Source organism: Tamandua tetradactyla, chromosome 3 (assembly GCF_023851605.1).
Source record: "Tamandua tetradactyla isolate mTamTet1 chromosome 3, mTamTet1.pri, whole genome shotgun sequence".
Lineage (NCBI taxonomy): Eukaryota > Metazoa > Chordata > Mammalia > Pilosa > Myrmecophagidae > Tamandua > Tamandua tetradactyla.
The window spans coordinates 141,052,073-141,074,641 of record NC_135329.1 but is presented as its reverse complement, the minus strand read 5'-3'; the positions used below and the strand labels follow the sequence as shown (position 1 = coordinate 141,074,641).

At 38.6% G+C, this 22,569-nt stretch overlaps 2 protein-coding genes across 4 annotated transcripts in view; one reads left to right on the top strand and one right to left on the bottom strand.

The window, feature by feature from the left end:
* The window catches only part of PPIG (peptidylprolyl isomerase G), a 47,346-nt gene extending 42,374 nt beyond the window's left edge, over positions 1–4,972 (bottom strand). Inside the window, exon 1 of one of the 3 annotated variants that reach the window (XM_077154080.1) lies at positions 4,813–4,972. The gene's annotated coding sequence lies outside the window, so the exon portion shown is untranslated. Of the gene's footprint in view, positions 1–4,419; positions 4,731–4,812 lie in introns of those variants that run through there. The other 2 variants (XM_077154082.1, XM_077154081.1) reach the window with 2 other exon arrangements.
* The window catches only part of FASTKD1 (FAST kinase domains 1), a 54,913-nt gene continuing 36,799 nt past the window's right edge, over positions 4,456–22,569 (top strand). The window contains 5 exon segments of the mRNA XM_077151779.1: positions 4,456–4,647; positions 4,920–5,030; positions 7,873–8,219; positions 9,659–9,959; positions 9,962–10,167. Of these exon segments, the coding sequence (XP_077007894.1) occupies positions 9,836–9,959; positions 9,962–10,167 (330 nt within the window). The 5' untranslated portion in view covers positions 4,456–4,647; positions 4,920–5,030; positions 7,873–8,219; positions 9,659–9,835.

The window sequence follows — 22,569 nt, the reverse complement described above, 5'->3', positions numbered from 1 at the left end:
AAGGGTCATAGACTTTTACATAGCTCTTACAGCGGTCACATATATTCAGGAGTTTTAACTGTTATTTCTAAATTCTGAGATACTGAGCTGTTTGTATATAACCTGGTTGTTTCCAGAAATTTCAGGTATTTATGTGACACGTGAGACTCAGAGTTAGAGTTCTGAAGTTATGAAAGTCAGCAACATCGTATACAGGAACTGTTTAAAAAGTCGAAAGGGGATCATACTTGGACTACAGAAATGAAGGAAGCTGATATGGATAAGAATGGGGCAGACCAGAATACAGGGTAAAGGATGTATTCTTGTGCTGGTTTGAAAGGAAGTATGCCCCCTAAGAAAAGCCATGTTTTAATATAAATCGCATTTCATAAAGGTAGAATAATCCCTACTCAATACTGAATATTTGAAACTGTAATGAGATCATCTCCCTGGTTGAAGTGATTTAGTCAAGAATGGTTGTTAAACTGGATTCGGGGATGACATGTCTCCCACCCATTTGGGTGGGTCTTGATTAGTTTCTGAAGTTCTATAAAAGAGGAAACATTTTGGAGAGGGAGATTCAGAAAGAGCAGAATGATGTAGCCACGAGATGCAGAGAATCAATGAGCCAGCAACCCTTGGAGATGAAGAAGGAAAATACCTCCCGGGGAGCTTCATGAAACTGGAAGCCAGGAGAGGAAGCTACAGATGATGCCATATTTGCCATGTGCCCTTCCAGCCTAGAGAGAAGCCCTGACTGTGTTTGCCATGTGCCTTCTCACTTGAGGGAAAAACCCTGAACTTCATCAGCCTTCTTGAACCAAGGTATCTTTCCCTGGGTGCTTTTGATTGGACATTTCTATAGACTTGTTTTAATTGGGACATTTTCTCGGCCTTAGAACTGTAAACTAGCAACTCATTAAATTCCCCCTTTTAAAAGCCGTTCCATTTTTGGCATATTGCTTTCTGGCAGCTAGCAAACTAGAACAATTCTCTACCCTGTATTCTGTACACAGAACTGTGTTCCAACAGCCTTGAGTCTTAAAGACAACTGTATAACGATACAGCTTTCACAATGTGACTGTTTCGTGACTGTGAAAATCTTGTGTATTATGGTCTTTTTATCCAGGGTATGGCCAGACGAGTAAAAAAATATAGAGATAATAAAATAAATAAATAATAAAAGGGATATGGGGAGCATGGTATTTTTCCTTTTTAATTCCTTTTCTGGAAAGATGCAAATGTTCTTAAAATGATAATGGCGATGAAAACACAACTATGTGATGATATTGTGAATCACTGATTTTACACCATGTATGGACTGTATGTGTGTGAAGATTTGTCAATAAAAACATTAAAAAAACAAAAAAAAATCTACTATAAGAGTGAACACCTTCAGTTCAAGACCAAGAAACAAAGATGGGAAGTTTTCATCTGCTGCAGTTTAATAATACAGGTGACATTTTTTATACAAGATGTCCGCCTCTGAATGCAATCAGATAAATAAGCTAAAATATGGGAGATATTGAAGATTACTTTCAAGGAAGGGAATCTAACAATCATAGCAACTGCTCTACCTAACCCCTAATACAATTCACAGAGATCAAATCAAAAATGAAAAAGGATTACTTCAATAAAGTATTTAAACACATTTATGAATGCCAGATTGCTAATGAATTAAGTAAAAGCAAGCTAACATTTTGAAGTGCGTGTCCAGGAAAGACAATTATGATATTCATATGATGACCTTCCCTTAATTGTGTCTGACAGGCAGTTACAAACCACTAGACTGGTACGAACATAATTAAGAATTCTTAAATTAAAACCTTCAAAAGACTTAAAAAGAGAAAAGTCACAAATGTTGCCAAGTTTGGTTTAAATATGGATATAATACAGTGCTTACACATATAACCTGAGAGCATAAATATATAGTACAACTATATTAGTACTGAACCCAAAAAGCAAACACTAATTGGGAAATCTATGCCAATACTCTAAATACTGTTATCTTTGCAAATTACTTTTGTTTGCATAATGATAAATGTAGAAAGATATATAGTTACACCATTCAAGCCCCTTGTTATTAATCTAGTAATTTCTACATAAAGAATTATAGACTTTTTGAGTATGAAGGAAACTTAGAGACCATCTGGCTCAATCTTTTCATTTTACACATTAAGAACAAGAGAAGAGCTGAAGTGGCTCAAGGTCAAGGTCACAGTGAAAATGAGTTTTCTGATTTACACTGTAAAACTTCACTGTAGAAACTAGCTTATTTAGATATTTCAGATAAGTTATTTTACTTTCTACCATATGATTACTATGCAATGGTTTAATTATGAATAAACCTTAAGCCAAAGTTCACACATAATTAACAGTATCTTACTATAAAAAAAGTTTCATTCATTTTAAAAATTAGTAAGATAATAGGTGGGTTGCGGTGGCTCAGCAGACAGAGTTCTTGCCTGCCATGCCAGAGACCCAGGTTTGATTCCCAGTGCCTGCCCATACAAAAATAATAATAATAATAAGATAAGGAATCATGCTTTTAAAAATCAATGTTTTAATACTGAAGTTTACTTCTATAAATACAATATAGTTTAGTTTCAAGAAGAGGTTGAAGATCATCTTAGTCCACTACTGAAACTAAAATAAATACAAAAGTTTCCTATCTAGTGTCAGAAGTAGTGGCAAAATCCCACTTACGGCAGTTTTCCCTGAATATTTATATTATTGCCTGTAGTCAGTTCCAAGATGTAAGTTTTCCCCTACAAAAATAAAAGCATACTAACTCGGAGATCAGGGCAAAACACTTAAAGTAAATGAAAACTAAAATTTAGCACAAATACTGAAAAAATGAAAATAAAGGTGCAATACCACAATGTAGTAAGAAAGATTTGCAATAAACTCTTCATATTAATTGAGTACATATGACAATTTAAGACACATTAGTATGCTGTGATACTCAAAAGAGACAACATACAATCCTGCTGAAATATTTCACTGGTAAAAAAAGGGGGAAAAGTCAATACGCATTTCTTAAAAGGGGCAACTACTGAAAGAAATAACTGCAGATACTGTCACAGTTAACTCAAAAAACTCATTCATCCATCTTTTATGAATGATGATGTCTCACAGAAAATCTAACTTAAAATATTAAAAAAAAAACCACAAGTAGGGGCCTCTGATACTGCAAGACCACACTAACAAGCACCAAAAAACAAAAACCTTCAAAAAAAGCTAACTGCTCTTTACTTAGCTCTTGGGAAAACTTCGCAGTTCTCACTGAATGCTGATTTTACACATAGTTTTTAACAAATTTAGATATTTATTTCAAGATAACATTTGACAAATGAAGAAACTGAGGCTCAGAAAGTTAGTTAAGCCAGAACAATCCAAATCTTCTAACCTAGCAAGTTTTCAGCAGAGGAAGTCATTCCTGACAGATGTCATCAGAGAAGACTACAAACTTTAAAAAAGCAAATACAATAATTCAAAAGTACAGAATCCTACAAGTCAAGACCCACTAGGATTTCAGGGCAGCAATAATACTGAATCAAAGAAAATGTTAAGCAATGTTTACATACTGTTTAAGACAGAGATATATACAATTTGTCATAAAAATAATTCCATAACAAACGGTTAAAGTGGGCGGGTGTTAAAACGGGTAAGTTTTAAGGTATATAGAAAATTTGAGTAAGAAGCAGCCATTCTAGTTGTCTGAGGCTTTTATGGACTTTATAGCACTATTTCAGAACTGTTCACTGTCAGAAGTGTTCATTGTCAAAGAAAAATCATTACTGTTACGAAATAGTAATTACTGGCCATATACATACCTCCTCGGAGGGTTTTCGCTATGAAAGTTAATATCAACACCCAAATTTCCTAAATATCTAACTGTTCGTTGGACGTATCTGTGATCACTATCGCAAAAACGTGCTAATGCACGTAACGAAAACAGTACAGGGAAGAAATTAAAATCAATGAACAAAATGGTGCTTTTTTTATAACATTTTCAAAATGACTTAGCTTTTTAAAAGACTAAAAGTGGGCCAAATTTGCACACTTCCCTTAAGGCACAAGGAGCTCCAAAGCCACCACTTTCCTCCCAAAAAGTAATTCCAATCTCCTAAAAGGCCTGCGCCACTCACGGATCCCCTTTGGGAACGTGAGAGAACTCCACAAGAGCTCAGGAATGAGAAGGTAAGACCTCGTTTCACATTTTTAGAAGAATGCTTAACTAAATGACCTGTGTCACTTAACTATGCATGATAGCCTAGGAGAGAGGAAAAGGTCGAAGTAAAAGGAAAGTCTTCAGTCTAATCTTAACCCGTGATCAAGGTTCCTTGTTCGCCACTCTCCAACCCTAACCTCACAGGACGTCAGGCTGCATCTCCTTCTCCCCACTAACTCTCCCATCTATCCCGTAATAATGCTCACTCTTACGATTCTGAAGCACCAAGAATCACCCCGAATTCCCAGGGTTCAGGCCGCCGTTGCTGCCGCCATATTACAGCTTGTGCGGCAAAATGCGTCAGGAAGGGAGGTGTGCGCTGGAGTGAGGAAGGCGGGGGCTGGCAGGGGGAGGGCCGTTTCCTAGGCCCGGGAGGTTCGTCTGGAAGCCTTCTCCAGCTCCAACAGCTGCCAGGCCAGCACCGCAGACCTCAGGTACCACCTCAAGGTCTAGGGAGCCCCAATACCTCGATAGGAAGACGGGTGACCTGGTCAGGCCCATCTCGTCGGCTCCGCCCCTCTCCTCCGGCCTTTCCCGCTATCGTAACCCGGGACTGCTGCAAAGACGCCACCGAAATTACACAGGTTTCGGCCACTTACCCGCACCGGTAGTTTCTTCTTCACGGGGTCCAGTCCTTTAAAGCGCTTCAAATCTACCGCCGCCAGAAAAGGCGCTAAAGCCCACTAACCGCCTCCCTCCCCCACAGCTCAATCCCGGCGTGGAGGCAGAGCGTCGCACCGGAAATACGTCACGGATTGGTTGTCGGCCCCTCCTGGCGTTCCGTAATTGCGTCACCACGGCTTTCCGTAGAGTCCTGGTAAATGCATAGCATATAGATATTTCAAAGTATTTTGTGATTTGGTGGAGAGCCCTGTTACAGTCAGAATACCATATAGTACATGAAATGCAGTACTTCGTTTATTGACGCTTTGCCATGGTATTAGGAAGGAATCATTGCCTTAAGTCTGTCCTCCCTATATATAACATTTATTTGTTAAGATGCCCAATCATAGACTTGCCTCTGCTTTCTGACATCTAAGCTTAAGTAAGCCTCTGCTTCTCTAGACCTTCCCCAAAATTACCTAACCATCGTCCAACTCCTACAATAGGTTCTTTCTAATACTGACTTTGGAACCGACCCTTGTTCCTTATAGTGTGCATTCTCCCTAGCTACTACAAATAATAAACCCATCCTATTCAACTGTAGGTTCCTGGTAATCTTTGGCTGAAGGGCCTTGACATTTGTTAAGGGAAAATTAATGGCTACCCTTTCTTAACGATTTATTTGCTAGCCCTTGTAAAAGATGCTTCTTGATGGTGTAGAGGATTAAAATCATTAGCTAAAACATAATTTTATGCTGTAGTTTTAAATGACCTGAATTTTGTTCTCAGGTGTTATTTGTATATAAATATGTATGAATTATGAATGTCCAAGACTGAAAGTAAAGAAAAAAGTCACTACAGTGACTAAAATTTCCTTTGCCATTGCAAACAATTCCAGAGGAAGGGAAGCCAGCAGCATTTTTTCCAAGGCTCCATAATGTCGGGGCTGGGGTTCTTGAATTCATCTTGGACTTGACTTCATTCATATCCTCTCAGAATTTTATAGTGGCTGCTTTGCTGCCAGATGCCACTTCAAGGCAAGAAGATGGCAGAAGGTAAAAGGTACTCAACTCATTCAGGAAGTGAGCTCCTTCCCCCATCCCTGCTCCCTTTGATGTCCCTTTTCATCTCATTAGCCAGAACTTTGACTGCTATTACATGCCCACTAGTAATAATAGCTAACACTTCTTTTTTTTTTTAAGTTAACACTTCTTGAGTGCCTTACACTTGTTTTCTTTAATCCTCATGACCTTATAAGATACTATTACCAGTATGATCTCTGTTTTTAATATAAGGAATCAGAGGCTAGAGAAATTAAGTAACTTGCAAAGGTCACAAAGCTAGTAAATGAAGTCACGTTTGAACCAAGACAATTTGCACTCTTTACTATGCCTATGGGTAGGCAATGAACAATGTCTGCCAGAAACTTTATCACCCCATTTGGTATATGTTCATGTAATACTAATGTATTTATTCCATCTCCTTATGAAATCATTATAGTTGGTAAACTAGTAGACTACTTATTTTGTAAACCCAATTTTTCTTCAGAACTCTCACTCCCTTAACATATTCATAGAAGAGTACTTAGAATATAGTAAGTATTCCAGGAAATGCTTGTTAAATTAATTCATACATGCATCTAAATTTTCAAACAATGGATCTTTGATTTAATTTTTAAATTATGCTGCATTTATAAAGTAATATAACAAAATAAACTCTCTCCCCTGAGTAGTGAGCTGGCAGTAAAAGTACAGAGGGGCCAGATGATAACAAATCTTTCTTGCCACCCCTCCCAGCTAAATGCAACTCGTTTTCCTTAGGCCAGTCTCCTTACAATTCTACAAAAAGGTGAAAAGGAGAAAAGCAGTTCTCACCAGTGGAGAAACTGGCCTGGCACTATCAGTTAGCACCTGGCCTGTCATTCAGAGGTAGGCCATGGTGATCTCTTATTGTACATAAAAAAATTCATCTTACATTAGACAAGACCACTCTGACTGTGATGGATCAAAAAAAAAAAAAAAAAAAAGACCATTCAGTAATTAGTCTAAACTCACACAAAAACAAGAACATTGTCCAAACCACAAAAATGACCAAACACCTTACTCTTCTGGCTAATATGAGTGACTGCTGCTTCTTTACCAACTACAGGTTTAATTTTACTTCACTCCTCCTGCTTTCTAGAAAAAAAAAATTAACATACCCAATAACAGAAATGCCTCCACTTCCTCACAGCTTCCAATCTAGAGCAAAGTCCCTTTTCCTTAAACCCTTCCCAACATCAGTTAACACAAGGCCAAATGCTACAGTAAGTTCTTTCTAACATCTTCTGGGGCATTCTCTGTGGTGCATTCTGCTTCACTGCAACCAGTCAGTAATCTTAATTTCGTTTAACTGTAAGTGTGTTCCTGATGGTATTTGACTGGAGAGCATTGCCACAGGTAATGCTAGATTTCATTAGTATACTTTTTCTCATATTTGTTCTGAAATTCCTTCTGTGCATCCAAGTAATTTTCGTCTTCAAATTTATTATCAATTGCCCTAGTTCCAAATAACGTAAACCAGTGCTATCAAGTATGCTCTATGATTAATAGTTGCCTAGGGCTGGGGGGCGGGGGAAGAATGGGTAGTGACGGCTGTTGGGTAAGGGGTTTCTTTTTGGAGTGCTGAAAATGTTCTAACATCGTGTTGCTGGTTGCATAACAAACTAAAAGTGAACTATACACTTTAAATTGGTGAATTGTACGGTATATGAATTACATCCCAATCAAGTTTAAATATAAAGAAATTGTAGTCTGTGGGCTGGCGCCCGTTTCCCACAACAGAAGTGCAGAAATTGAGAATAAGAGTTCAGATACTTTTGTGGCCACAGGATAATTGCATGTCTGTTGACTATAGTAAAAAAAAAAATGCATGTCTCTTTCCCATGTTTATATTATCTAATTCCAGTTTTATAAATACTTAATTTTATTGTATATTATAAACGTATAACACACACCCCGGGGCGGGGGGAGGAAAAACGCAAATAATTGAGAAGGACTTATTTATACGCTCTACAGTTTAAGAACTGCTCCAACTCCCAGAATTCCCCCTACCGCGTAAACGACGTCGATTCCGCCAACTTCGCCGCGATGCCCTCAGGTACGTGTAGTGCGCGCCTTCTGCCTTGCACGTTTACCCTTCCCCGGCTTTTTTTGTTGGTTTGGGGTTAGTCTCCATCAGAAAAAGGGAATGTCTCTCGAGAAGGGCTAAAAATCCTGGGAGCTGAGTGGTAAGCAAGACAACTGACCCTGTCGCATGCCCTGTTGGAGACTGGGAGCAACTCTGACTTCCAAGCCATAGTAACCAACCTTCTCCCGGACCCTCCAGAAGAGTTGTCTGGCGTTGTGGGAGGAATTTACTTCAGGTAAGTCAGGATCGGAAAGCGGCGGTGCTTTTTCTTTTTCCCACTCGTCACATTTCTGGGCCCGGGACACAGAGGTTGGCTGAGAAACGGAGGCCTCGTTCCGGGTGGTGCGTTCTCGGCGGAGACCAGCCGCCGGAGCAAGGCTGCACACACGCCGGGAGGGGTTCGGGGAGACCCTCATTTATTCATTCGTTCAGTGCTTGGCATAGAGGATGCCTGTCGCTTGAAAGCGCGGCACTGTTTACCTTTCACCGTACCTGTTCTCAGTTACAGTCCTATGGCCCTTCCTTTGGTTAAGTGATTTCCTCAAGATCACTCACTGCAGAGCTGGGGACTCCACACCTTTGTATTCTAACTGTCGATTTGGGATGGACAGAATCTTCAGCATACCTTTGCTTTTGTACGGTTCTTTTTGTGTGTATTTGTGCGTGACCCAGGTCAGCTTGGGTCAGGATGCTCTACTGATTGCCGTATCGTAGTCCATATTATCTCATTTCTTCTTGTGAACGGATAGATTGATATTGAGGTAGAGATGGGCCTGCGGCATATTTTTAGTGATAGACTAAGCAAGTGTTGGTTTGTTAATGAATGAGGCTGTTCAAGTCGAAAAAGTCGGAGGAACTGTGTTCCAGTTTCATTAGTAGTTTCTTAACCTTTTTGAACCTAAATTTCTATATCTGTAAAATGAAAATCATAATATCTACCAGGCAGGTTATTTGAGAGAATTTAATAAAATACTAAAAAAGTACTTTGTAAATTATAACGTTGCAGAAGTGTTAAGTATGATTTTAGTTCCAGCTTTTCTAACCATTGCTTTTCAATTTCCCATATGTATTCATAGTATAACTTTTAAAACAAAACTTTTTCTTCATAATTTATCTTTGGCTCTTATATTGTGTCACCATATCTTGCTACATTACTACATTTCTTAGTATTTCTTGATTGGTGATTTAATCATCTCATTTAAGAACAGTAATGCTTAAATTGTTTGCGTTATTAAAGTACAAAAAGAAAGGAGCAAAAAGTTATTATGGAAGCAAATACACCAGAGACCACCCTTCTGAAAATAAAATCTTTCCTACTATGGCTCTAACTTAGTGGCTACTCTTCATAAGAGATTTTAAAAGCAATATGTTTATTTTTAAAAATCTTGCTCTTTTATTTAAAAAGAAAATTCTGAGCGTGAATTTTTTCCTTCTGCTTTTTTGGTCAAATTTGAAAACTTCATGTAAATGTCAGATTCAGCAAACATTTTAAAAATGGGGTACAGAAAGAAATCCCTTTTGCTGAGCATTTAATTTAGGATGAGGTCCTACTGTCTAGTTCAGATTAAGAACAAAGTCTAGTCAGTACAGAAAAAAATGTACTTTAATTTGAATTTCAGAAATTAGTTTAATATTGATACAATCATGACCATGTTAAAACTATCCTTTTTACAGAAGCTGCATCTTGGAATGAGATTTGAAATTATCATAATGGAAGCAAAATACTTGAAGGAGAGAGTTATTTTCATACCAACATATTGCACCTGACTATTACCAGTTACAAATGGTTTTCTTACCTAAGAAAACTTGTGATGTAAATGAAAAGAGAACTTTTGTCTAGACCCATCAAATATGCTTCATCTAAGAGTTCTTTTTTCATCCTCCTGGAGAATATTTCAGTTTCAACCTTTAAACTGTGAAACATTAATTAGCCAGCTGAATAAGTGTACAGATGAAGAGCAAATATTTGATCTTATTGAAATAGAGCCACACTTTCGAAAAAACAATGGGAATATGCATTTAATATACTTTGGCAGTTTCAGAAGCAGTAGACCACCTCAATAAAAAATGTTGAGTATGTCAGAGATCATCCCCAATTTCTTAGTCTTTGTAATTTAACTAGAAATAAAGTAGAATTAATGAATGATGATACCCTGGTGAATGTGTTGTATATCACACATCAGTAAGTAATTTACTTTTAGATTTTATGGAAATAATTATAGTTTATTTTTTGTGTTTAAGTTTGTGTAAATCTATTTAAAATGAAAGTGTTTGTTACGTTTTTCTAATAAAAGTTTTCCTGACAATCTAATATTTTGAAGTTGTTTGGAAGTTATTCTTAGAGACCTATTAGTAGTATCACAATTCTAAAATTTGTTATATAGCCAGTTGTGAAAGTAGGAACTATTAACTTTGGCTTTATAGAACTGAATTATTGTGGAATTTTATAAAATAAAATTCTTCTCCGAAGAGAATGGGATAAAATAGATAAACAATTTGAATTCAGATTAATGCCTAAAAAATTAAACAGATAGTAAATCATACCTTTGACCTATTTGCAATCCCATGGTTCTCATAATTAAATGGGTGGTCTAAATGTTTTTTAAAGGCTACTGGTGCAATAGGTTCTTTCTCAATAATACTTCTTGCAAACAAAGACAAAGGAAATAGAATTATTTTATAAATTAAATGATACTTGCTAGCAGTTTTTCATAAATTATATTTCATGGACTTTTAACAGGTTTTACATGACAAAAAAAGTCTTCCTTGGCTTCAAAGGAGAACTCAGATAAATTTGAGCATTAAGAAAAGAAATAGGACTCAAGGTTGAAGACTGCACCATGTGTGCCGGTACTGAGGTACACCGAATCCACGGGGTGGATGGAACCATAGAGGTTTTTATACTTTGGGAACAGCGGGATCACTCCTGAAGACTTTGACATCACTGGTTCTGCCTATCAAATAGAATTCTTTGTTGGGAATGAGACTGATAAAAGGCGCAAGGTGGTTGGACATGACAAAAGTAATCCAAGATACATGTACAGATTCTGAAATAAGAATAGTCATCATAGCATGGTTTAAAATATTAGAAAACTAAAAGTCTAATATTAGTGACGTTTAAATGATATCACATATGCATAATAGAATAATATACAATCATTAAAAATCATGTTTAGAAGAATGTTCAATTTGTGGATAAATGCCCACTATGTAATGTTAACCTACTGAAAAGAGTCAGGGTACAAAAAAAGAGTCAGATATATGTGTGTGTATATATATATATTTTACAAAGAACTGGAAAGAAATGTCCCAAATGGTAATGGTGGCTATTTAAGAGTTGCAGGATAATAAATGGTTTTTGTTTCCCCCTATATGTTTTTCTGTATTTTACAAACTTTCTCCTAAAAACATTTTTATAATCAGAAAAAGTAAAAGTAATTACGAGTGTTTTTAACATTAAATGTATCATTGGGGGCAGGCCATGGTGGCTGTCGTGGTCAGATTCATGTGTCAACTTGGCCAAGTGGTGGTAGCTGTTTGTCTGGTTGGGCAAGTGCTGGCCTGTTTGTTGCAATGAGGACATTTCATAGAATTAAATCATGATCGCATCTGCATCCATAGCAGATTCCATTTGTAATCAGCCAAGGGGGGAGTCTTCTGCATGAGTGATGCTTAATCTAATCACTGGAAGCCTTTTAAGGAGGCTTCAGACGAGACAGGCTCTCTTCCTGCTTTGGCCAGCAAGCCTCTCCTGTGGAGTTTGTCTTGACCCTCCATCGGAATCGTCAGCTTCACAGCCTGCCCTGTAGATTTTGGACTCTGCATTCCCACGGTTATGTGAGACACTTTTATAAATTTTATATTTACGAGTGTTCCCTGTTGAATCTGTTTCTCTACAGAACCCTAACTAATGCAACTTAGTACCAGGAGTGGTTCTTAAGAAACAGAACCTTAAAAATGGGTTTTTATGAATAATTTTCTACTCAGACTGGACTAAAAGGCACTAAGGACTCTGATTTCCATAATCAGAATGACACTCCCAATCCATGGAGTGAGTTGGCAAAAGAGATAGTCAAAATGTCACCATTCGATTCTCCTAATGCTTCACCGTGTATGAAGCCAGGCTCTGGGGGATAATGTTTTTGACACCTTTACAGAGTTTTGTGGAAATAAGAGTTATAGTTGTTGGCTGGTTGTTGTTGGATACACTGAATACATTAAGGAGAGAAAGGGATGGGCTTAAGGCTTCAAACGAGAAGCTTAAGTGCCGTCTGACAGATGTAGAAGTTTCTGAGTATCCTGAAGGAACATTTGATTTCCTGTAGCCATAGACTTGAGATCTCTGAAAATCAGACTCAGAATCTTATTGTTAGAGTAGCAACTTTACAACGTAATCTGAAATCTCAATGTTGCATGGTGTCTGCTGTTAAAGTGAGGGTATTGATTAGAAAGGAGTGGGACCCTGAAAAATGGGGATGGTGACATATGGATTGATAATGATGTCGGGGGTGAGGTTGAAACCCTGGGTCATGCTGAGTCTTCTCTTGATAACCCTGTAATAGTCTACCCTGAGAACATAGCCACCCCACCTCTACCCTGCCTTGAGGAGTTGGCCACCCAACCTCCTCCTGAAGGAATTAGCCCTAGAGTGATTTTACTGTTTCACCATATGAAACTGCAAATGAATGCCCTTAAGCAAATGGCTTAGAAGATATTTCTAATTTTTTTCATGACCCGCCCCCCACCACCCCTCATTTCTTCCAGACCTATAACTAGAGTAAAGTCCTAATATGCCCCTAAAAGTGAGGTACAAAATATCACACATGAGGAGGTATGTTATACTCCAAAAGAACTGTGTGAGTTTTCCAATTTATATAGACAGAAGTCAGGGGAATATGTGTGACAATGGATTTTAAGGGTGTGGGATAATGGTGGGAGGGATATAAGTCTGGATCAGGCTGAATTTATTGATATGGTCCCACTAAGCAGAGATTCTGCATTCAATGTTATAGCTTGAGGGGTTAGAAAAGGTATTAACAGTTTGTTTGGATGGTTGGTTGAAACATGGATCAAAAGGTGGCCCAATACTGAGGTTGAAATGCCAGAATTGCCCTGGTATACTGTAGAAGAGGGGATCCAGAGGCTAGAGAGATTAGAATGTTAGCTAAATTGGATTTATCATGCAAAGCCTGCTCTTACACCCCAGAAATGTCCGGAGGATGCACCTTTTACCAGAACGTGAGAAATAAATTTGTGAGACTAGCACCCTCATCCTTGAAGAGCTCTGTAGTTGCACTTCTCTGTAGGTCAGATATCACTGTGGGAACTGGTGTCACTGAGCTGGAATCCTTAAACACAAATGGATGACAGAATCCCAGGTTGGCAGAAGCCGGGTGACAGCACTTAATCGGCAAAGACAGGGTAGACGTGGCAATTATAATAGACAGCAAACTCAAAGCAGGCGTCAAAATTATATGACTTGCAGAGATTTGTGGCATTGGCTAGTAAATCATGGGGTACCTAGAAATACAATAGAAGGGCAGTCTACTAAATTCTTGTTTGAGCTGTACAAACAAAGGAGTTCTAGATCAAGTGAACAGAAGTCTAACCTGAATTACCAAAACACAGAGTCATGGCCCCTTAATCAATTCCCAGACTCGAGACAGTTTACATACCCAGAGCCCCTTGAATGAAGGGGAAGCCAGGTCCCTTTGGGGGAGAACCTTGTTACACTGCTACAAATTTATACTGTTAGTCTTCCTCCACGCCTTCCCCAAGGAGACCGATGGCCTTTTACCAGGGTAGCTGTGCACTGGGGAAAAGGAAATGATCAGATATTTAGGGGATTATTAGACACTGGTTCAGAAGTTACATTAATTCCAGGGGCCCCAAAACTTCACTCTGGTCCACCAGTCAGAGTGGGGGCTTATGGAGGCCAGGTGATCAACGGAGTTTTAGCTCAAGTCTGTCTCATAGTGAGTCCAGTGGGGGCCTGGACCCATTCTGTAAGTTATTTCCCCAGTTCCAGAATGTATGCTTGGAATAGACATACTGAGCAACTGGCAGAATCCCCACATTTGCTCTCTAACTAGTGCAGTGAGGACTATTATGGTGGGAAAGGCCAGGTAGAAGCCACTAGAACTGCCCCACCTAGCAAAATAATAAATCAGAAGCAATATCGGATTCCTGGAGGGATTGCAGATAATACTGCCACTCTTAAGGACTTGAAGGATGCAGGGGTGGTAATTCCTAACACATTCCCATTCAACTCTCCTATTTAGTCTGTGCAGAAAACAGATGGGTCTGGGAGGATGATAGTGGATTATCGTAATCTCAGCCAGGTGGTAACTCCAATTGCAGCTGCTGTTCCAGATGTGGTATCATTGCTTGAGCAAATCAATACATCCCCTGGTACCTGGTATGCAGCTATTGATCTGGCAAATGCTTTTTTCTCAATAGCTGTTCATAAGGACCACCAGAAACAGTTTGCTTTCAGCTAGCAAGGTCAGCAATAAACTTTCACTGTTCTACCTCAGGGGTGTATCAACTCTCCAGCCCTGTGTCATAATCTTGTCCACAGGGACCTTGATGCTTTCTCCCTCCCACAAGACATCACACTGGTCCAGTATATTGATGATATCATGTTGATTGGACATAGTGAGCAAGAAGTACTTACTGGTAAGGCATTTACGTGTCAGAGGATGGGAGATAACTTCAACAGAAATACAGGGGCCTTCAACCTCAGTGAAATTTCTAGGTGTCCAGTGGTGTGGGCATGTCAAGATATCCCTTCTAAGGTGAAGGATAAGTTGGTGCATCTGGCCTCTCCTACAAGCAAAAAAAAGCACAACACCTAGCTTGTCTCTTTGGATTTTGGTGATAACATATTACTCATTTGGATGTGCTATTCTGGCCCATTTGTCGAGTGACCAGAAAAGCTGCTAATTTTGAGTGGGGACCTGAATAAGAGGAGGCTCTGTGACAGGTCCAGACTGCTGTACAAGCTGCTCTACCACTTGGGCTATATGATCCAGCAGATCCAATGGTGCTGGAAGTGTCAGGGCAAATAGAGATGCTGTTTGGAGACTTTGGCAGGCCCCTATAGGAGAATCACAACACAGACCCTTAGGATTTTGGAGCAAAGCCTTACCATCTGCTGTAGATAACTACTCTCCTTTTGAGAAATGGCTTTTGCCTGCTACTGGGCCTGAGTAGAGACTGAATGCTTAACCATGGGCCACCAAGTTACCATGAGACCCGAGATGCCTATCATGAGCTAGTTGTTGTCTGACCCACCAAGCTGTAAAGTTGGGTGTGCACAGCAGCACTCTGTTGTAAAATGGAAATGGTATATGCGAGATAGGGCCAGAGCAGATCCTGAAGGCACTAGTAAGTTACATGAGGAAGTGGCCCAAATATCCATGGTCTCCACTCCTGCCACATTACCTTCTGTTTCCCAGACCAGAGCTATGGCCTCTTGGGGAGTTCCTTACAGTGAATTGACTAAGTAAGAGGAAACTCAGGCCTGGTTTACAGATGGTTCAGCATGATATGCAGGTACCATCCGAAAGTGGACAGCTGCAGCACTACAACCCCTTTCTGGGGTGTCTTTGAAAGACAGTGATGAGGGGAAATCCTCCCAGTGGGCAGAACTTTGAGTAGTGCACCTGGTTGTTCATTTTGCTTGGAAGGAGAACTGGCCAAAGGTGTGTTTGTATACTGACTCATGGGCTGTTGCTAATGGTTTGGCTGCATGGACAGGGACTTAGAAAGACCATAATTGGAAAATTGGTGACAAAGAAGTCTGGGGAAGAAGTATGTGGATAGACCTTTCTGGTGGGCTAAAAACATGAACATATTTGTGTCCCATGTGAATGCACACCAGAGGGTGACTTCAGCAGAGGAAGGTTTTAATAATCAAGTGGATAAGATGACCCATTCTGTGGATACCAGTCAGCCCCTTTCCCCAGCAACTCCTGTCATTGCCCAATGGGCTCATGAACAAAGTGGTCATGCTGGTAGGGATGGAGGTTATGCATGGGTTCAGCAACATGGAACTCCACTCATCAAGGCTGACTTGGCTACAGCCACTGCTGAATGCCCAATCTGCCAGCAGCAGAGACCCACACTCAGCCCCCAATATGGCACCATTCCCCAAGGTGACTAGCCAGCTACATGGTGGCAGGTTGATTACATTGGACCGCTCCCTTTATGGAAGGGGGGCAGTGAGTTGTTCTAAGTGGAATAGACACATACTCTGGATATGGGTTTGTTTTCCCTGCATGCAATGCTTCTGCCAAAACTACCATCAGTGGGCTTATAGACTGTTTATCCATCATCATGGTATTCCACACAGCATTGCTTCTGATCAAAGAACACATTTCACAGCAAATGAAGTGCAAGAATGGGCACATGCTCATGGAATTCTCTGGTCTTACCATGTTCCCCATCATCCAGAAGCAGCTGGATTGATAGAATGGTGGAATGACCTTTTGAAAACTCAATTACGGTGCCAACAAGGTGGCCATATCTTGAAGGGTTGGTGTAATGTTCTCCAGGAAGCTGTATATGCTCTGAATCAGTGTGCGCTGTTTGGTGCTGTTTCTACCATAGCCAGGATTCATGGATCCAGGACCCAAGGGGTGGAAATGGGAGTGGTACCACTCACTATTACCCCTAGTGATCCACTAGGAAAATTTTTGCTTCCTGTCCCTGTGACACTGAGCTCTGCTGGTCTATAGGTTTTAGTTCCAAAAGGGGGAGTGCTTCCACCAGGAGAAACAACAATGATTCCATTGAACTGAAATCTGAGACTTCCGCCTGGTCACTTTGGGCTACTCATGCCCCTGAATCAACAAACCAAGAGGGGATTACGTTATTGTCTGGGGTGATTGACCCTGACTATCAGGGGGAAATAGGACTGCAACTACACAATGGAGGTAAAGAAGAATTTTCTTGGTATATAGGAGATCCCCTAGGGCATCTTTTAGTACTACCATGCCCTGTGATTAAAATCAATGGAAAACTGCAACAACCCAATCCAGGCAGGACTACCAATGGCTCTGAAATTTCAGGAATGAAGGTTTGGGTCACCCCACCAGACAAAGAACCATGGCCAGCTGAAGTGCTTGCTGAGGGTAAAGAGAACATGGAATGGGTAGTGGAAGAAGGTAGTGATAATTATGAACTACGATCACATGATCAGTTACAGAAACGAGGACTATAATACTGTTTTCCTCATTTTATACTATTTAAATTATAAGATACCAAGTTTAAGAATGAATATTACCCAAGGACTTGCACCCTGTTCTGGAGAGACTTAATGTGTTTCTAGTTATATGTAGGACAGTTGAGTATTGCTAAGTGAAAGAAAAAAATGTGTTTTATTGTTTTTTATTTAGAGATTAGGTATGATTTAAGGTGATATGTATAGCTGCCAAGTTGACAAAGGGTGGACTGTCATGGTCAGGTTCATGTATCAACTTGGCCAAGTGGCGGTACCTGTTTGTCTGGTTGGGCATATGCTGGCCTGTCTGTTGCAATGAGGACATTTCATAGAATTAAATCATGACCATGTGAGCTGCATCCACGGTTGCTTCCATTTGTAATCAGCCAAGGGGAGAGTCTTCTGCAATGAATGATGCTCAGTCTAATCACTGGAAGCCTTTTAAGGAGGATTCAGAAGAGACAGGCTCTCTTCCTGCTTCGGCTGGCAAGCCTCTCCTGTGGAGTTTGTCCAGACCCTCCATCAGAATTGTCAGCTTCACAGCCTGCCCTGCAGATTTTGGGCTCTGCATTCCCACAGTTACATGAGACACTTTTATAAATTTTATATTTGCAAGTGTTCCCTGTTGATTCTGTTTTTCTAGAGAAACCTAACTAATACAGTGACTCAGCAGGCAGAGTTTTCACCTCCCATGCTGGAGACCTGGGTTCGTTTCCTAGTGCCTGCCCATGTAAAAAAAAAAAGTGTCATTGGTGACAGAAGCATGGAGAAGACTGAAAAGGAAGTACTTTGAGTTTTTTCATAATATAAGATCAAGGATTATCCTTTCAGGGTTGGCACAGTGAAATTATGCAGGAAAAGAAAGGGGAGCTGCTGCCTGTGAAAAATATGTATTTAAACTCATTTTAGTTTGAGGGTTTTTTATTGTTTATGTGTATTTTTTTCTTTAAGAGAGAAAGAAACGTATTTTAAATCTTCCATCTTTAAACTAAGAGAAGTAAACAGTCTGTTTTTCCACATATATAGTTGATCAATATATAAATAAGTAGAGTCATTGCTGTCTATGGATTAGGCTTTTTAAGTGTTTCTCCTGAAAGGTTTTGCTTCAGAAAGAAAAGATGCTGCATCATGACAAACTTTGAAGTACAGAAGCTGTAAAAGGAGAAAAAGAAAGATACCAGTTTGGTAGAAAGGCCATATAATACCGTCTAGGAATATCTGCAGCTACTTTTCTATCATCCATCTTTATGGAGATGCAATGAAAAAGCTCATAGGTAACATTAAGAGCTTTTTAAAGAAAGCAAGTTTTAAGTCGTCTACAGTGGATAGGAACAATTCAGATTTATTTCTCATACTATATATAGCTGTATTTTCGCATGTCACCATAATTGAGAATCATCTAAAAAATGTGAATTATGTTGAAGGTACTCTTATGAATATAGAGCGGTCTATTCTGTAAGTATATATGGACAGATATTCATTTATAGAAGAGCAGAGATAATAGTAGGGCTCATTTTGATCAACTTTTAGCTATTTCCAAAGACTTTGAATTCTTCAGCTTAGGGGCTCTAAATGAGTGAGGTCTATTATTAGTGGAACAAGGTAAATGTTATTGAGGAAAGAGGGAAAATAGATGTGAAAAGAAGCAGGAAGATTGAAAAAAAAAAACCACAGAACAACTCTCCCTCTAAACTAAGTAGAAATGTAGGAGCAGAAGGAAAAGGATTAACTAAAATAAAGGAAAAACAACAGGGTATTTGTAGATTGAGAGGAGTAGAGACTCTCATATGGTGCTTTTTTTTTTAAAGCATATTGTTTCTTAGTCATCTATTGGCAAGCTATCTAGGCCTTTGTTAACTAGGTTGGATTATATTAAAGAGGGGCCAAACAATTCTGTGGGCTTAGAAATCATGCTTTCATGTACTAAGTTGTGATTTTAGTTCATCTCATTATCTAAACCTGTCTTTTCATACTCTCAATTCTTGCACTCTATTACTGTCCTTTTTATTGAAGATAAGCAGAGTAATCTTAATCTTTTCATGTGCAATTCAAACTACCGGATATTTGGTGTTAAATTTGGTCATTGTTTATAATAACTCAAAACTTTTTCCTTCAAAGCAACATTCAGTATTACATGTATTATGAAGCTTGGACAAATCAGTTGTAAGCAGATAATTTGAAAACACAACTGTTAGTTGCATAGTTAAATTATAAGTGTACATGGCGGGCCACTGTGGCTCAGCAGGTAAGAATGCTTACTTGCCATGCCCGAGGACCCGGGTTCGATTTCCGGTGCCTGCCCATGTAAAAAAAAAAAAAGAAAGAAAAAAATTATAAGTGTACAATTGTATTTTCTGGTGAATCAGATATGTTTTTCTTTTAAATTTTACTTCATTTCAAAATAACTCATATTTTGAGTTATTTGAGAATAGTTCAAAATAGTTGACTATTCTATATGACAACTTTGTTCTTTATGTGTGGCTATACTTTTTTTTTTTATATAATGCTAAGTTATAAAAAATGTTAAAACCCTAATTTGTATTCTGCATGTAGAATTTTTAATAATGTTATAGAGTGAGTATTAATTTCTGTTTTTTTAGTCTTTGTGGCCTATAAGGTTAGTTTTATGGTCTTTGTGACCTGTAAGGCCTATGCAGTTACCGCAGTAAATTGCTGTTAACTAATGATTTTGCTAAAATATTTGAATTTATATTCTCTAGATATTATTTGTAATTATTCAAATGCATTTGGTTGTTATATGTCTTACATTTCTGTTTCTTTTTTTAAGTAAACATTTTATGGAATGTTTACCTAATTTTTCATCCAATCATAACATATTTCATCTGTAAATACCTCAGTATGTATTGCTGAAAGATAAGGACTCTTAAAAATACATATAACCACAGTGCCATTATTATACCTATGTTTTCCTTTTTCTAAAGCTGCCAGGATGCAACACACCAGAGATGGATTGACTTTTTTTTTTTTTTTAATTAACGGAAAAAAAGAAATTAACCCAACATTTAGAAATCATACCATTCTACATATGCAATCAGTAATTCTTAACATCATCAAATAGATGCATGATCATCGTTTCTTAATACCTTTGCATCGGTTTAGAAGAACTAGCAACACAACCGAAAAAGATATAGAATGTTAATATAGAGAAAAAAATAAAAGTAATAATAGTAAAAACAAAACAAAACGAAAACCTATAGCTCAGATGCAGCTTCATTCATTGTTTTAACATGATTACTTTACAATTAGGTATTATTGTGCTGTCCATTTTTGAGTTTTTGTATCTAGTCCTGTTGCACAGTCTGTATCCCTTCAGCTCCAATTGCCCATTATCTTACCCTGTTTCTATCTCCTGCTGGACTCTGTTACCAATGACATATTCCAAATTTATTCTCGAATGTCCGTTCACATCAGTGGGACCATACAGTATTTGTCCTTTAGTTTTTGGCTAGACTCACTCAGCATAATGTTCTCTAGGTCCATCCATGTTATTACATGCTTCATAAGTTTATCCTGTCTTAAAGCTGCATAATATTCCATCGTATGTATATACCACAGTTTGTTTAGCCACTCTTCTGTTGATGGAGATTTTGGCTGTTTCAATCTCTTTGCAATTGTAAATAACGCTGCTATAAACATTGGTGTGCAAATGTCCGTTTGTGTCTTTGCCCTTAAGTCCTTTGAGTAGATACCCAGCAATGGTATTGCTGGGTCATATGGCAATTCTATATTCAGCTTTTTGAGGAACCGCCAAACTGCCTTCCACAGTGGTTGCACCATTTGAAATTCCCACCAACAATGGATAAGTGTGCCTCTTTCTCCGCATCCTCTCCAGCACTTGTCATTTTCTGTTTTGTTGATAATGGCCATTCTGGAGAGTGTGAGATGATATCTCATTGTGGTTTTGATTTGCATTTCTCTAATGGCCAGGGAAGTTGAGCATCTCTTCATGTGCCTTTTGGCCATTTGTATTTCCTCTTCTGATAGGTGTCTGTTCAAGTCTTTTTCCCATTTTATAATTGGGTTGGCTGTCTTTTTGTTGTTGAGTTGAACAATCTCTTTATAAATTCTGGATACTAGACCTTTATCTGATATGTCATTTCCAAATATTGTCTCCCATTGTGTAGGCTGTCTTTCTACTTTCTTGATGAAGTTCTTTGATGCACAAAAGTGTTTAATTTTGAGGAGCTCCCATTTATTTATTTCCTTCTTCAGTGTTCTTGCTTTAGGTTTAAGGTCCATAAAACCGCCTCCAGTTGTAAGATTCATAAGATATCTCCCAACATTTTCCTCTAACTGTTTTATGGTCTTAGACCTAATGTTTAGATCTTTGATCCATTTTGAGTTAACTTTTGTATAGGGTGTGAGACATGGGTCTTCTTTCATTCTTTTGCATATGGATATCCAGTTCTCTACGCACCATTTATTGAAGAGACTGTTCTGTCCCAGGTGAGTTGGCTTGACTGCCTTATCAAAGATCAAATGTCCATAGATGAGAGGGTCTATATCTGAGCACTCTATTCGATTCCATTGGTCGATATATCTATCTTTTATGCCAATACCATGCTGTTTTGAACACTGTGGCTCCATAATATGCCTTAAAGTCAGGCAGCGTGAGACCTCCAGCTTCGTTTTTTTTCCTCAAGATGTTTTTAGCAATTCGGGGCACCCTGCCCTTCCAGATAAATTTGCTTATTGGTTTTTCTATTTCTGAAAAATAAGTTGTTGGGATTTGGATTGGTATTGCATTGAATCTGTAAATCAATTTAGGTAGGATTGACATCTTAACTATATTTAGTCTTCCAAACCATGAAAACGGTATGCCCTTCCATCTATGTAGGTCTTCTGTGATTTCTTTTAGCAGTTTTTTGTAGTTTTCTTTATATAGGTTTTTTGTCTCTTTACTTAAATTTATTCCTAGGTATTTTATTCTTTTAGTTGCAATTGTAAATGGAATTTGTTTCTTGATTTCCCCCTCAGCTTGTTCGTTGCTAGTGTATAGAAATGCTACAGATTTTTGAATGTTGATCTTGTAACCTGCTACTTTGCTGTACTCATTTATTAGCTCTAGTAGTTTTGTTGTGGATTTTTCCGGGTTTTCGACGTATGGTATCATATCGTCTGCAAACAGTGATAGTTTTACTTCTTCCTTTCCAATTTTGATGCCTTGTATTTCTTTTTCTTGTCTAATTGCTCTGGCTAGAACCTCCAATACAATGTTGAATAATAGTGGTGATAGTGGACATCCTTGTCTTGTTCCTGATCTTAGGGGGAAAGTTTTCAATTTTTCCCCATTGAGGATGATATTAGCTGTGGGTTTTTCATATATTCCCTCTATCAT